The 17327-nt window shown below is 41.6% G+C and overlaps 1 protein-coding gene across 2 annotated transcripts in view; it reads right to left on the bottom strand.

The window, feature by feature from the left end:
- The window catches only part of STAB2 (stabilin 2), an 89424-nt gene that overhangs the window by 43572 nt on the left and 28525 nt on the right, over window positions 1-17327 (bottom strand). The window contains exons 23-37 of one of the 2 annotated variants that reach the window (XM_053407416.1): window positions 16527-16707; window positions 14801-14894; window positions 14265-14423; window positions 12414-12509; window positions 9976-10071; window positions 9283-9330; window positions 7958-8031; window positions 6933-7047; window positions 6122-6199; window positions 5783-5881; window positions 5541-5648; window positions 4229-4360; window positions 2706-2834; window positions 1333-1389; window positions 472-561 (exon numbers count right to left, since the gene is read on the bottom strand). In XM_053407416.1, the coding sequence (XP_053263391.1) occupies window positions 472-561; window positions 1333-1389; window positions 2706-2834; window positions 4229-4360; window positions 5541-5648; window positions 5783-5881; window positions 6122-6199; window positions 6933-7047; window positions 7958-8031; window positions 9283-9330; window positions 9976-10071; window positions 12414-12509; window positions 14265-14423; window positions 14801-14894; window positions 16527-16707 (1556 nt within the window). Of the gene's footprint in view, window positions 1-471; window positions 562-1332; window positions 1390-2705; window positions 2835-4228; window positions 4361-5540; window positions 5649-5782; window positions 5882-6121; window positions 6200-6932; window positions 7048-7957; window positions 8095-9282; window positions 9331-9975; window positions 10072-12413; window positions 12510-14264; window positions 14424-14800; window positions 14895-16526; window positions 16708-17327 lie in introns of both variants that reach the window. The other variant, XM_053407415.1, reaches the window with a different exon arrangement.

Here is a 17327-nt window from a genome sequence, read left to right on the forward strand (position 1 = left end):
TTTGGTTAGGCAGCCAAAGAACCTGCATTCTTATTGTTAATCTGATGGTGCAGGCTAGCTTTGATTGTGATACATATTTGTTTGTTTTTTGCAGCTCTGGTGACTTTCAGATTTGTAAGATGTCTAATTTGTATGTGGTTTTAATTATTGGATTGGTGATGTTGTTGCTTTATGGCACAAGCAGCCAATATGATGCCCTGCAGATATTGTTGGATATTATTTTTTCAACAACCCTTGGAGGGTTTCACAGTGGCTACCCTATGGCACTTTGTCTTTGGTTTTTGTTTTTCATACCAAGCTTCTTTGAAAGGACCATGTTGCTAAGAAATCACTTTAATAAAACAATTTCTCCCTACAGATACGACAGTCAGTTCTCAATGTTCTGTTTCTCTCCCACACCTCAACCTCCTTACATTCTATCAGTGTCATGATAGTATGACAGATATGCTTTGGATGGTAAAGAATACCCACAATTGTGCTTTTACTGCATTTTGGCTGGCATCCGTAGCGAAGGGAGAATCTTTCGGAATGGAGATACAAGCAGCTCACTTTCTTGTATTTCTGTACAAAAGAAGTGGACAGTTTTACACTTAAAACATTGCATCAAATTCAGCTAATGAATATCCCCTGAAATATTTTTCAATGGAAAACGCTAATTGAACATGCCCAAATCCTATTCAAAATTAACAGTCAATTAGCACAAATGGGCAAAATAACCTGACTCACAATAAGGCACTGACAAATGAATTATTCTCTTGAACTGAATAAATATACAAAGTTTAGAAACTTCAGAGAAAATCCAGCTCCCCCTGTAAATTCAGAGGTCACAATGAAGTTTGTTTATTATGTCCTATGGATTCTGCAGCCGCAGGAGGGGGTGGATTGTCTTCTATGGGTTATATCCTATACTGGGCATACTCAGTAGTAGACCCCCCCCCACACGCACAGCAGGGGTAGGGAATCTGTACCCTCTATATGCTGCCAGATTCCTGTTAGTCCTAGCATGAACGAATCAACAAGGCCACAAGTGTTGTAGGCAGTAACAGTTCGTGGGGTGGGGGCACTCAGCTGACGTCCTGTCACTAATTGTGGCTTACTGTGAGGGAGAGGGGTGAGGTGGCAGCAAGGTCAAGTGCCAGATTGGCTTTGCCACTGCATTTCCGCTGTGCTAATCTCACCACCACTCATCTCTCTTTAGGGAAGCCGTAGTGGCAGCAGTGATGGGAGGTCAGGCAAGTGCCGTCATCCACTGCTGATTGTAATCCACCAACATCTGGAGGACCTTAAGTTCCTTACTACTTATTTATAGCAATTTAATTCTAAAATATTTACCAGTGGTGTAGTTCCAATAGGACAGCTAGGTACGGCCAAGCACGACAAACACTTTCCCTTGAAAACAAAGCAAACATATATTTTCAGAGGAAGGGACCATGATATATACCGTATTTTTCGCTCTATAACACGCACCCGACCATAACACGCACATAGTTTTTAGAGGAGGAAAATCCGTAGGCATGCCACCCGTAGGCATTCCCTCCATAACACGCACAGACATTTCCCCTTACTTTTTAGGAGGAAAAAAGTGAGTGTTATGGTGCAAAAAATACGGTACTTGTGCAGGCCTTTGCACGTGTCACAAATGCCTTAAGTGTGCAGAGGTTTGGCACCATCTATTTTTATCCAAATGAACCCTTGGGTGCACACTGACAATTTCCCCCCGATTTCATTAGTGCCTCCCACAATTGTTCCCTACAGTTACATGTTGCATGTTTTAACAATGGTAGCCTGACACCATTTAATTTATTCATTTCTAACCATCGACCATTTGTGCAAAAACCAGAAGAGGGAAAATGAAGGATATCGAGAGACCAAATCTGCCATTTCAATCCTTGATTGGCCATAAAACTCACCTGGTGCACTGCCTATAAACCTAATATTCCTCACAGGGCTGTTCTGAGGATAAACTAGGGAGTAATATAAGCTGCCCTGAGCACCTTGCAAAAAAGGGTGGAATAAAAATGTCACAGCAAATATATTTAAACAAAGAGCTGCAAGCTTGGGAGTTTATTTGCAATGAAATTGACTCATTGATTGATTCACTTGCAAGTGGTTTGAAATGGCAAACTAGAGACCCTACTTGCAAGTAACTATACTAGCTTGACTTTTAACTTGCAAGCTTGAAGGGGGCAAACGTGTTCTGTATGCCATCTTGCGTTTATGTTGAAAGCAGCCTTCTATGTTCAAACCCTGCTGCAACAGCCACAACTACTAGTAAAAGCAAGTATCTATGCTTGCTTTCCTCGCTTGCATCTCCTACATCCAGTAGAAATAGGGGGAAAGTAGGGAAGATATTTGTCGGAGACCCTGGACAAACCCTGGGATGGATTGATCAATGGCTTGATTTAGCAAAAGCCAGCTTCACATAGTACCATATAGATATTTCTACTTGTCAGATCACTAAAGCTGTATAAAATCAGATCAAAGATTGTAGGGTTAATGTCAATGTATGTTAATGGACTGTATTGCCCTGTATTGCACTCTACCAAACTGCAAAGGGAGGACTTGTTTTCCTGGAGGACTCCTTGAATAAATATATGTTCTATATATTAATTATTTTTCTTTAAAGAAATGAAAACACATCTAATGTATATAAACATTTCTAATGTACACAAACACACATAATATATACACAGAAAGGCACTTACAGGTACTATCACAGTATTGTTGCTATCACATCTGTTCTTCTGGATTTCCATTACCCTTTCCAGTCCATGAATTATTCCTTTATCGGTTGCAACATTTGGGTAACTTAAGGGCGCCTCATTTATGTAGAGCTGCACACAATAGATTATCAGTTTAGTACACACCAGACGGACATACTTAAAGGATCATTTGTTGCATTAACTTTTACACAGCAAATATTATCTTGCTATTCCAGTAACTGTAATAAAAGGCACTGCAGAGGAAAGAATTGAATTTGAAGCGCGCAGTTGAAAAAGGTCTCACGTTGCACGTTAAGGGCTGCAGCTCAGTGAGAGCATGCAGAAGGCCCCAGGACCTGTCTGCAACATTTCCAAATAGGGCTGGAAGAGACCCTTGTCTGAAATCTGGAGAACTGTTGCCAGTCACTGTGGAAAATACTGAGCTAGATGGACCAATTGTCTAACTCGTATAAGGCAGCTTCCTATGTACCCAATTCATCTTATTTCCCAAAGACCTTCCAACTCTGTTATCTATAAACATATGACTCTAGTTGTGTGCATATCACTGTACATCAATCTGCACTGGCTGGCTGTGGGTGTGCAACTGTTTGCCGGACTGTCTATACTACTCAGCAGCAGATGCCAGATTGGGGTGCCACTGGTCTCCTGACCTCCAGTTGGTTACGTCGCTGCTGCTGCTCACTGGGAAATACAGAGAGGGGGCAGCGATGTGACTGATTAAAGGACAGGTGAGTGACAGCAGCTGAACACACCTGCTGCTATTGATTCCACTCTTACCATTGCTCCTTTCCCGTTATTTCTTTCTCAAAACTAAGCAGTGCAACCCTATACCTGCCTACTCAGAAGTAACCCCAATTGTGTTCCCCAGTAAGTTTATATAGAATTGCAGCCTAAATGGCCAATTCTGATTTGTACAACTGAATAAAGCAAAGGAAAATTGTAAGTAGCTTGAATAAACATAACTGTTCTTTTCACTTTAAGAAGGCATTTATCTACCAGAGTTTCCCAAACTTGGGTCTCCTCTAACCAGCAGGACCAGTAGTTGGGCATGATGGGAACTGTAGCTCCCAAACAGCTGGAGACCCAAGTTTGGGAAACCCTGAATACTATCCAGAAAAGTCACCATCCCAAGAAAAATGCAGCTTCATAATTGCAACAACAGGGACCTTCAAACAGTTGCTAGTCAGCACCAGAAGTTAATGTTGATTCATTTGCTCTTAATCCCAATTTCTGAACTTTAACTCAAGTTCTTAGCTCAGCACTTAATGCATATGAGTAATGTTTACATATGGTGAATGGCCTCATTAGCTAGGAATGTAAATACAGTCCCATTAAACCAATGAGTAAGCCTCACTAATGTAAACTTATGATCCAGATCATTGAAAGCAATGAAGCTTTCTCTACATTCAGTTACCCAGATGTAAATCTTTTTCTGGATGAGGTATTCAGATAAGCAGGCAGTACCAAAAGCCATTATAATTATCAACAGGGTTTATACAAAGTACCTGGCCATCATGAATGATGAATCCCACTCTAAAGGACAATCCAAGCATGGTTTCCTTGAACATCCCATTATGCATGTCATTCTTCAGCAGCTTCTCCTCTAAAATAACATGGTATCGGATCTGGTTTTCATCCTGCAGATTAAATTGATAATTTATGTTATATACTTGAGCAAGGTGTGGACTTCCAAGCTTTCTGTGACAAAAACAGATGCCAGCAGCAACCAGTAGACAAAGGATTTTATTATCAATTAGCTGTAGGTTGGAGCCAGACAATATATGTTTTAGAGAGTGGCTGCCAGGACCATATAACACTGGTCCTAAAGGATCTTCTCTGGCTCCCAGTATGTTTACGAGCACAATTCAAAGTGTTGGTGCTGACCTTTAAAGCCCTAAACGGCCCCATCCTGTATACCTGAAGAAGCATCTCCACCCCCATCGTTCAGCCTGGACACTGATGTCCTCCTCCGAGAGTTTTCTGCTGGTTCCCTCACTGAGGGAAGCAAAGGTACAGGGCCCCAGGCAGAGGGCCTTTTCGGTAGTGGCACCCTCCCTGTGGAATGCCCTCCCTTTAGATGTCAAGGAAATAAACAACTATCTGACTTTTAGAAGACATCTGAAGTCAGCCCTGTATTGGGAGGTTTTTAATGCTTGTTGTTTTAAGATATGTTGTAAGTTGCCCAGAGTGGCTGAGGAAACCCAGCCAGATGGGTGGGGTATAAATAAAAAAATTACTATTATTATTAAAATTATTAACAGTGGCATGAAACAGGTATCATTTTGCATGGTATGAACGTGTATCCCATCACTGTACGGTAAATTAAATTTGTAGGGCTTCATCCTGCTTTTTTAACCTGCAAACCCCATTTGACCATCTGCACTAGGGGAATGAATGTGCACACAATGGATAATAAATTATTATTAATAATAATAATAATAATAATAATAATGGCATAAGGCAGGCTCTGCTCACAGCCCCTGCTATGCAGAGATAAAAGTGTAGAAGAATCAGCAAAGGTTCACATAGAACAGGCACCCCCAAACTCAGCCCTCTAGATGTTTTGGGACTACAGTTCCCATCATCCCTGACCACTGGTCCTGTTAGCTAGGGAAGATGGGAGTTGTAGTCCCAAAATATCTGGAGAGCCGAGTTTGGGGATGCCTGACATAGAAGAATGTTGTATATCACACCACAGCACTTCCTTTAAGTGAGCAGCATTTTTGCATTTCCAGTTTTTTCTTAAAACACCAACCACGCAGCAAGAGGAACGGTTGCAAATATGCCCTGATAAAAAGTTTGGAAACCAATACATACCAGGGAGGTTAACTGTTTGTTCTTGAGGTAGGTTTCAATGGCACTGTTGCTTGGGGCAAAAATGGTATAAGTGGTAGCAGCTTCTATTTCACTTGCCAGATTATACTGCTGTTGTAATGAGAGAAATGAGTTGTTGTTTTTTAAAAAATGGACTGTTACCTATTATCTGCATGGCAGTTCAAATAAAAACATGGATACATGCAGTAATGCATGGCACTTTTCAAAAAGGCATGAATACTTACAATAACGTAACCCCTGAAAATGGAGTAATCTGGCATCTGTTCTAAGCGGGCAAGCAGTTTGGGCAATGTGCCACTGACTCCCCGAAGGGGTGTCAGAACCTGCAAACGAAAACACGAGGCCAATTTTAAACAGCAGGCACAGTAGCGCAAAGCATTTAAAACAATATCATCAATATAAAAACAAAATAATTTTGAGAAACTGTATTTTTTTCCGTTTTACATGATGTTAAGTGGCCAATCTAGAGGGAGGGAGGGAGAAAAACACCAACTCAATATTTTAAACATTTAGTATTTTTTTTACCTCAGTTTCCTAACTATTAATAATAAGGAAGCAAATACCTTATCAATTACATGTATAATCCCATTTGTTGCTGCAATATCACCTGCTACGATGTTGGCTCCATCAACAGAAAAATTCTGGAAAGCAAGGGTGGGGGGGGGGGAAAACCATTTATGTAAATAAAACTACCAGGTTTCAAATCACAGCTGGCTTAGGACCTGTGATCTCTCAGGCCCAAAAGCCAAATGCAGCCTTCCAGGTCTCTCTGTGTGGCTCTTGGAAGACTCCCCTGATTTACGCCTCACCCCCCACCCCCAGAGCCTTTGCCAAGCATTTTCCAAAACAATATGACAGCTGAAACACATTTGAAATTCACATGTCTCCAATTTTTGTGATGTAGTTCTCCAATCAGTGTTTACAAACATTCACATATTAGGGGAAAGTGTGCATTCAGATGAATACACATAGTGAAAATACCGTGCAGAAATGCATTGTACCAGGAGAAATTGCCTGCAAAAACGTGTGATTAGTCAGAATTACATATAAAAATGTGTTTATTGGGAAAAAATCACATTGAAATTCTTCAATGAAGATTCTTTTTTCTTTTTTTAAAAAAGCAGATTGCTGCAGAAATGTGGAGAACTGAAATTCAGATTGGAAAAATGAGAAACAGAGAACAGGAACTGACAGCCCCTTCCATACCTACTACTAGATAAAAATTACACTCATAGTGTTTGAGGCCCATACTAGCGTGTTCTTACTCCCTTGCTCAAAACAGGGGCATATTCAGACACAAGATGATATCTGATTAGCACATTTCTCTTGGCACACATAAGAACAGCCTGTGAGTGAGAGTACAGGTGAACTTACTCCACTTTCTTTGGACAAAGCCAGGAAGTTTCCAAGCAGAGATGTTGCCAGCCCATTGGATGACGACAAGGTTTGGAGGTCAGAAACTGTGTATGCTCCCTGTAATACATGGTGCCTAACAGAAATGCAAGTTAGGTTCAAATGATGTGAAAGTTATGGCTGCTCAGATTTTCTTACAACAGAAACCCAATTCTCTTTCAAAGACCATTTGAGCCAGGAGCAGTTAATATGTTAATAGGTTAGGAGGTGCTTCCCTTTCCTACACAGCTGCTGGCAATTTGTTTCCTGGAACTATTTGGGAGGGACCAATTACATAGTTCCTAATCTTCCTCCATGCCACCTGAGTGATGGAGAATCTGCTGGTCCTCCACATGCCGTTGGAGGTTCAGTAACTCTATTGGCTCCATTGGCTGGGGCTGATGGGAAATGGAGTCCAACTGCATCCCTGGTATAAACAATGCAGGTGAGTGGCTTCCTTGCCATTGCTGTCAATATACAGATTGCTTTTCAGTCAGGTGGCTAACATGTAAAGCTGAACAATACTCCTCCAACTTTCATAGTTGTGTAGAAGATAGTTGCTGTGTTTATTTCAGCATTGGAAACCAGAATCACTTCACTGATTGTGGAGTAGATGGAGCAGCTATTGCATAACCAGTGGATATATGGCAGTTGCATTGTCATTATGCATGTAGAAGGAGTTGTGTCCTGGATTCAAATCAAGACACCAGTGAAAACTCATTGGATGAAGGAGGCCCCTGCCCCAGCGACAAAAAAATCACAGGATGTAGGACAAGTATTAGGGGCTGGAAGACTGGTACAGAAGGGGTTGTGGGTATAGTGGCTAGTTTTCTTAAGTGAGTTAATTTTTTTTAGCACTCGCTCGTAATGTGTAAACCTCGGCTCTGTCCATGCCCCTTGGTACAGAAGGCTATCACAGTAATTAAGAAGACAATTCCGGTAAAGGATAAAGTACTTTATAAATGCATTTAAATGGAATGGCAAGGGTGAAAAAATGTCTGACATACTTTATTAGAGTTTGGATGTTGTTTTTTGACATCCAGAAATTTCTCTCCTCTTGGTCCATGTTTTGAATTGCTTGCTGAGAAGGCACAAGGAGGGTTAGATTTGCTGCATCTGCCAGTAATGTCTTCACTCCAGCTGCCTAAATCACAAGACAAAACACATTGCCATTAATTTGTTAATATTGTAAGCTCTTCTATGGACCAGCATCAGTCTTTGGCTGATGCCAACAGTGGAAGGACTTCATCTTCTGAAAAGGAGTCTAGTTATCAGGTTCAGAAAAGGGCAAGCAAAATCATCTGTGGGGATAGAGTAAATTCCCTTTGAGGAATGTTAGTTTTTTTGTTTTAATTTTGAAAAAGGTAAGAACGGACGTGATCGAGGTGTATAAAATTATGCATGGTGTGTGGAGAAAGCAGAAATACATTTTTCTCCCTCTCTTATGATACTAGAGCTCATAGACATCCAGTTAAGCTGAATGTTGGAAGAATCAAAAGGACAGGCAAAAGGAAGAGCTCCTTCACTCCCACAAAAAGTAGTGATGGCCACCAACTTGGATGGCTTCTAAAGAGGATTAAACAAGATTCATGGAAAATATCAGTCGCTACTAGGCTAGCCATTGTGGCAATGATCTACCTCCACTGTCTGAGGCAGTAGGCGTCTGAAAGCCAGCAGCTAGGAACCACAAGTGGGGAGAGGGCTGTTGTGCTCAGGTCCTGATTTCAGGCTTCCCATAGGCATCTGCTTGGACACTCTGTGAACAGGATGCTGAACTAGATGGGCTTTTGGCCTGATCCCTAAGGCTCTTCCTTTGTTCATGAGCGAGCAAACAAACACGTTGCAACCCAGAGGCTGGCTGAGGGGGTCTTTGAAATGTGCATAATTGCTGTCCCATCGGTGGGACAGCACTGAGGAAAGCTCTGCTGATGCAGATGTACTACGCGTAATGGGAGGACAACATTTGTATCTGTAAGATGCAAAGTCTCCTTGTTTCCCTGACTTGGCCCTACAGCTGGCATAGTTAACTTCCCTCCCACTGGTGTTAATAGGGGCCAAATGGGGAAATTAACGTTTGTCAGTGGGAGGGTATGTGTGAAGCGACCCCCTCCTGTCCTGACCATAGCTGACGTTTCCCTTTTTTAAAGGGAAATTCCCTTATTCCGAATAGGATTCCTCGCAAGAAAAGGGAAAAGTTGACAGCTATGGTCCTGACTGCATCTCATGCCAGTAGGATATCGGAAGTGGCAGCAGCTGTGCCACAGATTCTCTCCCCGCCCCCCCTCCACAGGGGGGTCACGTCTTTCGATATATTTTTAGAAGAGGTACTCACACCAACCCACTCATTAAATCCAGCTGCTTCCGACAGAGAAGACAATTCCTGAGCAGAGAGAGAAAGAAAGATAAATGACATGTACAGATGGCCCACAGTTTAGTGGATGAGCCCATGCTTTCCAAGCACATGGTCTCAGTTTGAAGTCCCTGGCATCTCCTGTTTTGCAACAATGGAATATTTTGCATCTCATTTGTATGAAGATGTAGGATGACAGCTGGTATATTGATAATGCTTCATCTGCAATATGCTTTTCTATAAGTTAATCGTTGCTGTGAATTAACCTGAGCCATACCCTTGCTTCATGTATACAAACATATTGTGATGGTAGTTGGAACCCTGTTGGTACTGTAAATTTGCTTTTGCAGTTCTTCCCCCAGATTTTATGTATGTGTGAGTTAACATGGTAGTTATTGAAAATAGCTATACCTATTGTGGTGCTGGTTGTATTCATTTTTAGGATGTATTGCATGTACTTTAGATATGATAAAGGCAATTTTATTTAATATTATTACCTTGCTCTTAATTGACATGATACTGTTTCCTGGCAAATAAAGCATAAAAACAGTGAGTATAAACTTCCTCTAAGAAGGGGTATTTGTGCCACGTGCCTCTGTTACATGGTGGCATTTGTAATGTAGAAGCTGAGATATTGGTCATAATCATTTAGGCAAGTGTTAGGTTCCTACGCACCTCCGCTGCATTTCCATAGCATATGCTGCCGTCTCCCTCGTAGCCCTTTGAACATACACATTCCCAGACTCCAGAAGATGTGAACTGACAAGCAGCCTGTTAGAACAGGGAAATAATAATCAAACACCTAGCCACCTGTGTATTCTTCCCAATGCAATATGGTTTTGCAGCATAAAAGGCTTTTGCGCTTACATAACTGGTGGGGCCCTAATTCCTGAACGTATTTCTTCTGAACAAATACTTAAAAGTACACTTTTGGGTGCTTCCAGACTGTTTTGCAGGAAGGATTCAAGTGCATACTGGAACTTTAGTTTTGCATTGTTACAGTGGGCTAAACAATTCTGTCACTCTAGTGCAACAGATTCACTTTAAAGAAGAACCTGGCATTTTGCAGTTTGGAAAGTGATGAGAAAATGCATTGAAAAGTGTGTGACAAACAAATTAATACCAGGAAGACCAACACCCAACAAACAAATCAGAATAAATGCAAACTAATGTTCATTGTTGTGTAACTGGCCACAAACAAGTTGGAACAAATGTTCAGTAAACATTATAACCTCTGCATAAGCTTTGTGCAAGAAAATCAAGATCAATACTAAAAAAATATATATTTAGAGGTGACCTTTGCTTAAGTGCCAGTGAAATCAACTAATTAACATCTAGTGTACAGTTATCTACATGGGAAGCAAAGCCACTGTAAAGTAAATCTTTTTAATTCAAATACACTAATTAAGGTGTTAGTTGCAAGAATTATTCAGCTAATGCTTAGAGCTCTATTATAAGATTGGGAGGGGAGGAATAATCAGCCTCTGTTGTGAAAGCCACTATTCTGTTTTGTCTCAACAGAGTCTGCACAGAAGTACTCAGTGAATTATTATTTGTTTGCCCTGCTCTTTGGATAACAGTTGTTAATTTAGGGCTACTGCAAATGTGGCATTCATCTTATATTGGTAATACCTCCGTACAAAGTGCCAGAGAGGGAGGTGACCTGTCAGATAAATTTTAAGTGAGACTTTTCTATTGCCACTTGATAAATAAGAAGGGAAGGTGGTGAGGCAGAGTTCAAGGACTTGTGTGGTTTGCAGAGTTGGCAGGAGGCATCTAGACCACATCATGCTCCTGAATGTTTTTGTTTAGAATATAGCTTGCTTTGACCAAACCCAATCTGATATCAAACCATGGAGTCCTAAATTGATCCCAAGTCTCTCCAGTGCAAGTTCAGCATTAAAGATGGAAAGATCTGTCAGTTTCTGCTCTCTCTGTTGTTTATTTTTCCAGTCTTAAATTCAGTTCTCCGCATTTTTGAAGCAATTTGAAATTTAGTTTTCTTTAAATCCTCATCCTTCAGCATTTTAATGCAAATTTCTCCTAATAAACATATGTTTATATGTAGTTTTGACTAATGTTACATTTTTGTAAGCATTTTCCCTAATACAATGCATTCTTGTATGATATTTTCATTAATATGCACATTTTTATTCCCATTTAATGCACATTTTACCTCTATATATGTGTGTGCACTTTAGTAAACATAGGCATTGTAAAATTATCTGAATTTTGTAAATGTTGAAGGGTCCCTTGTTTCATTTCTCTGGAACATGCAAATGTGATAGGTTTGACTTTAAATGCAAACTGACTTGAATTTCTCCCCTTTCCTCGTTCAGCACTGTTGTATCACACGAGGCCTATTCTCAAGCAGCATCTGAACAGGCTGTTTGTCAGTCATGTAAGAAGTGGGCACACTGAGATATGAATCTACCATGTTAAATGGCAGGTGTAGAATGACTACCTGTTTGCTTGAAAAAGTATGCCTCTCTAAAAAGAATGAGGAGCAATGAGGCCTTCAATAGAGTGCATTGCTGGTTGTGAAATTTTTACTCTAAACCAGTGGTGGGGAATCTGTGGCCCTACCTAAGTTGCTGGACTACAACTCCCATCATCCCTGGTTGGTAACCACACTGACTGTAATGCTGGAAACTGGAGTCCAACAACATCTGAAGGCATACAGGTTCTGGCATACAGGGCCCCCATGCTGGCTGTAAACAATCTCCCACAATCACAAACATGCATAATTTCAATTAAGGTGTAAGATTTACTAAGATAAGTTCTCCAGGGGTAAAGTGACAGCCACTGGCAGCCTCATTACTGTGATCCCACAGGACACAGTAAGTGTGTTCTTGAGGATACAGCACCATATTACTAATTGGCTGGAGCTGAGAGTGAATTGTTTGGCAATAACTAGCATCCCAAAATCTACTATACTGATGCTAAAACAGAAAATTTAATTAAGTTGTAAGGACTAGAGAGCCTCAAAGTTAGACCCATTGAGAGTAAAATGTTAGTGATTCTCTGAAAAATAATATAATGCTTATTTTAGTATATCTTTATTATAAAAACCTTTGCAGAGTTTGGACAATTTTGTAAAGTGAATTACTCACCAGTGGATGGCACTTTCCATTTTGTTCTGAACAAGAGTTTATCAGTTCACATTCATATCCATTTCCTCGAAATCCCTCCTTACATTCACAATCATTCTGTATTGTAGGGGGAATATGAAATAAAATTATTCACTTGAACTGTTCAACTCCTATGCAACCTCTGTCAATAAAAGTTTAAAATGAAGCCATGCTAGGCTCCTTTGGGTGGAAGGATGGCATATAAATTTAATAAATAACCTAACCTAACATAAAGTGCAATAGTGCCTGTTCAATAGATGATGCTTGGAGTCAACTCTGGGCATCATCTTTAAAATCCTAGACAGTTTAGAACCAGGGTACCTAAACAACCACCACATCCCCCGTGAACCTTCTGTGCACGCAGGCAATCAGGGCAGCTCCTTGTCTCTGTTTGGCCACTGTCAGATGCCAGGTTGGTGTGTATGTGAGAATCAGGGCATAGTAACTCACCAATTCTAGAACATCCTTCCCCAAGATCCCCTTGATTATGGTGTTTTCAAATTATTTCTTGTCAATGAATCTATGGGCTTGGTTGATTTCTGGATTGTGTGTTTAAAAAACACTTGATGGTTTAAGATTGCTTTTAACAATTTAACAAATCTGATGTTAAAGACAGGCTCAGTAAACAATTTGACAACCGGAAGCTTGGGGAATCAGAATGAAGAATAATAGCCATGAGTCATGGTTTTCAAACATCTCGGCTGCAAAACGTTTTGGAAGCTGAATGCTGAAAACCCAGAAGTGTTTCTGTTTTCGAACATGCCTCAGAAGACAAATGGCTTCCGAGGTGTGTTTCTCAATTTTCCTCATTGAACTTGCTGGCAGCCCTTTGACCATCGGTTTTGGAATGTTTCAGAAGTCAAACGGACTTCCAGAATGGATTACGTTTGAAAACCGAGATTCCACTGTAATAAAAATATCAGGGCCAACCCAGCCATTAGGCAGGGTGAGGCCTCTGCCTTAGGTAGCAGAAGCGCCTGAGGCAGCACCCTGCGGGTGCCCCACCCGCCCCACCACTTCCTCTAGTGCTGGAGAAGTGGCACCAACATTGGCCCCGATCTGGGGCGAGATCTGTGCAAGATCTCCCTCCAGATTGGTGCAATCTTGCCTGAAACTGGTGCCGATAGCGTCACTGCTTCTCCATCAGCACCAGATGCAGCAGCGGGCATGGTGTCAGCAGCGGAGTGAGTAGCGGAGGCAGCGGTGCTGACAGCAGTGGCAGGGTGGCATTGAATATATGCGCTAATGAACGAGCTACTAACTGCATGTCATTTGGACTGCATTATTACCGCAAAGGAAGTGAGAGCTGGACCATAAAGAAGGCTGATCACCAAAGAATTGATGCTTTTGAATTATGGTGCTGGAGGAGACTCTTGAGAGTCCCATGGACTGCAAGAAGATCAAATGCATCCATTCTTAAGGAAATTAGCCCTGAGTGCTCACTGGAAGGACAGATCGTGAAGCTGAGGCTCCAATACTTTGGCCACCTCATGAGAAGAGAAGACTCCCTGGAAAAGACCCTGATGTTGGGAAAGATTGAGGGCACAAGGAGAAGGGGATGACAGAGGGCGAGATGGTTGGACAGTGTTCTCGAAGCTACAAACATGAGTCTGACCAAACTGCGGGAGGCAGTGGAAGACAGAAGTGCCTGGCGTGCTCTGGTCCATGAAGAGTCGGACACGACTAAACGACTAAACAACAACATTACCGCAAAACTCAAGAACCAGTTTATTAACTATTGAGCTCATTGGCTGCCGTTGTTGTTGCTACCACATAAAGAAAGATTACAGAAGATTCGCACAGTGCAGAAGTTAAGAGGAAGTTTTAACTCACCTGACCAGGACCTATATATAGGCAAGTAGCATTACTATGACACCCTCCAAAATTTGGCAACAGACAGTTGTTGATTTCTGAACAGTCTTTGCCATTTCCTGTCCATCCTGGCTGGCACACGCACTCATGGGTCCCAGGGCCAGTCTTAACACATTCTGCCTGCAGGTATATGGAAAGGACATACCAGAGTTACAGCCTGTGCATTGTAATGTGGGAAGGACAGAGTTCAGGGGAAGATTCTGCATGTTTATTTTAGTAATACAGACCAATGTGGATAGGTGAATATTTCACCCACAATTTCTGCAGCCTAAATCTAACTATTTCCGCAGTGATAAATGCAAAGACTTCATCAACATTTCACTTACGATTTAGCACAATTATTTTTAGAACATCATATGAAACCTGTTGGGTCAATGGACCAATGGACCAACCATTTTAACTGGGAAAGATATTTACTTACGAGAGATGTTCTTAATTTGGATAATTAAACTCAGAATTTAAATACGTTAAGAGAGGCCAAGGAATTTTGTACTTACATTAGCATTGCAGCTGTGTGGAATTAAATTAGCACAAGGATCTACTTCGCTGCAAATTATTCCATCTCCTTCGTATCCCGGCTTACAAATGCAGCTAAAATTTGCATCAAAGCATGTGAAATTAATAGTCATGACAGTTGTAAAATGAAGCCAAAATTATGTTTCTATCACAACGGGCAGCAGATCTGTATGACCACAGGTAGAGATCTTTCCTAACCCTAGAAACACTGGAAGCTGCCTTATATTGAGTCAGAGAAGTGGTCCATCTACCTCAGTATTGCCTACACTGACAGACAGTGGCTCTCTAACAACAACAACAACAACAACAACAACAACAACAACACCCTGTCCATCTGGCTGGGTTTCCCCAGCCACTCTGGGCAGCTCCCAACAGAATATTAAAAACATGATAAAACATCAGACATTAAAATCTTCCCTAAACAAGGCTGACTTCAGATGTCTTCTAAAAGTCAGATACAGTGGTACCTCGGGTTAAGTACTTAATTCATTCCGGAGGTCCGTTCTTAACCCGAAACTGTTCTTAACCTGAAGGATCACGTTAGCTAATGGGGCCTCTTGCTGCTGCCGGGCCGCTGGAGAACGATTTCTGTTCTCATCCTGAAGCAAAGTTCTTAACCCGAGGTACTATTTCTGGGTTAGCGGAGTCTGTAACCTGAAGCGTATGTAACCTGAGGTATCACTGTAGTTGTTTATTTCCTTGACATCTGATGGGAGGGGGTTCCACAGGGAGGGTGCCACTACCGAGAAGGCCCTCTACCTGGCTCCTTGTAACCTCACTTCTTGCAGTGAGAGAACTGCCAGAAGGCCCTCGGAGCTGGACCTCAGTGTCTGGGCTAAACAGTGGGGGTAGAGACGCTTCTTCGGGTATCTTTAAAGTTGCATATTGGATATGCCAGGGATTGAACCTGGTACTGTCTGCATGCAAGGCTTTGCCACTGCTGCCGAAGATTCTTTAACTGCAGGTTCCAGTTGAATCCTAACCTGTCTGTATGTGTAAAGCACATGCTCTGTCACCAACAACGGCCCTTGATCGATTCTCCAGTTAAAAATCTTAAGTAGCACAACTGGGAAGGGGCAGGTGGTATTCAAATTCGTTTTACTCTGAGCCTTTATAAAAATGAATTGGCAAACCAATTGGGACAGTGTCATGGGGCTGCCAGGGAATGCCCCGGAGCGAGGGAGGGGGAAGAACAGGAGCCTTTAGAAAAGACAGGAGAAGGGGAGGAGGACAAGCAAGCGGAAGGAACTCAAGCTGCGAGGACGCTCCCTGATGCTAGAGAGCAGCAACACTACTCAACCAGTTCAGGGACAGAGAGAAATTTGATGCCCATTCCATCAGCACAGGACAGGAGGGGGTTAAAACATAGGGAACAAAGGAGGCGCTTGGGGCTTCTCAAGCTCCTGTACTGGAGGTGGAGCCGAAAGCTCCCACCTCCTGGATCTGCTACCGAGGATTCGGATGCATGAAGCTATGTTCTGTGCCTTCTATATACGTATGTAAATAAAGACTGTACATATATCTCTGAGTGAGTGCAGGTATTCCTTGTGAAAGACTTCCAGACCCATCACAGACAGTCAAGGCCAGGAAGATGCAGAAGGCACCACATTCACTCACATAGAGGATGACAGGTGGGGAGACGTGTGCCGACACATACTCCTTATAGTTCCCCGAGTGGTATAAAAATGATCAGTATAATGGGCCTACCTCATAGCACCATTGGTAAACTGGCAATCGGCATGTGCATGGCAGAACTGAAGAAAAGTCCCGCATGGAAACACCTGTGTGTCACATAATTTTCCAGCATATCCACTTTTGCATGAACCAGCAAGGCAGATCCCATCACTGTCTATTTGGTTGTCACACTTACCATAAACACACATACATTCTGTGGAAGATTGGGGGAAATAAATGCCAATGAGAGGAATATATATAGAGAGAGAGAGAGAAAGAGAGAGAGATATCAGACCCATTTAAAAAAGGTAATATATGTGTTGTTGTTGCAAATAAAATCTCAGCTAGTCTTTCATTTTCCCATTTTTCTTTTTTTTTAAGCAATAAACAATGAAATAAAATTAGAAGAGACTGTTAGAATATTTTAACTGCCACAACCCCAGATGCCAGGAGTGACCAGGACACCAAGTCAGAGGCTACTGTGTTATCAGTTAAGAAACTGGACTGGGTACCTGGACCTGGCTCTGACGCTGGTGATCATGGGCAGTGATGGAGCAAAAATTAGATTATTAACAGTTAAAGGTGAATCTACAAATCCACACTTTCTGAAACCACATGCAAACTGAAACTCAGGTGCCCTTCAAAATTCACACTTCTTTGAATTTTGTGGTGGTTTTTCAGCCAAGTAATGTGTACAAAAATGCACATACTAAAGCGTGCATGAAATGCATATATAACAGATAAAAATGTATTATATTAAGGAAAATTTGTTTGCAGAAATGTGTACATTAGGCAAAATTGCATACAAAAAATCGTTTAACAACAGAAAATCAC

The sequence above is a fragment of the Podarcis raffonei genome, chromosome 10 (genome assembly GCF_027172205.1).
Source record: "Podarcis raffonei isolate rPodRaf1 chromosome 10, rPodRaf1.pri, whole genome shotgun sequence".
In the NCBI taxonomy this organism is placed as follows: domain Eukaryota; kingdom Metazoa; phylum Chordata; class Lepidosauria; order Squamata; family Lacertidae; genus Podarcis; species Podarcis raffonei.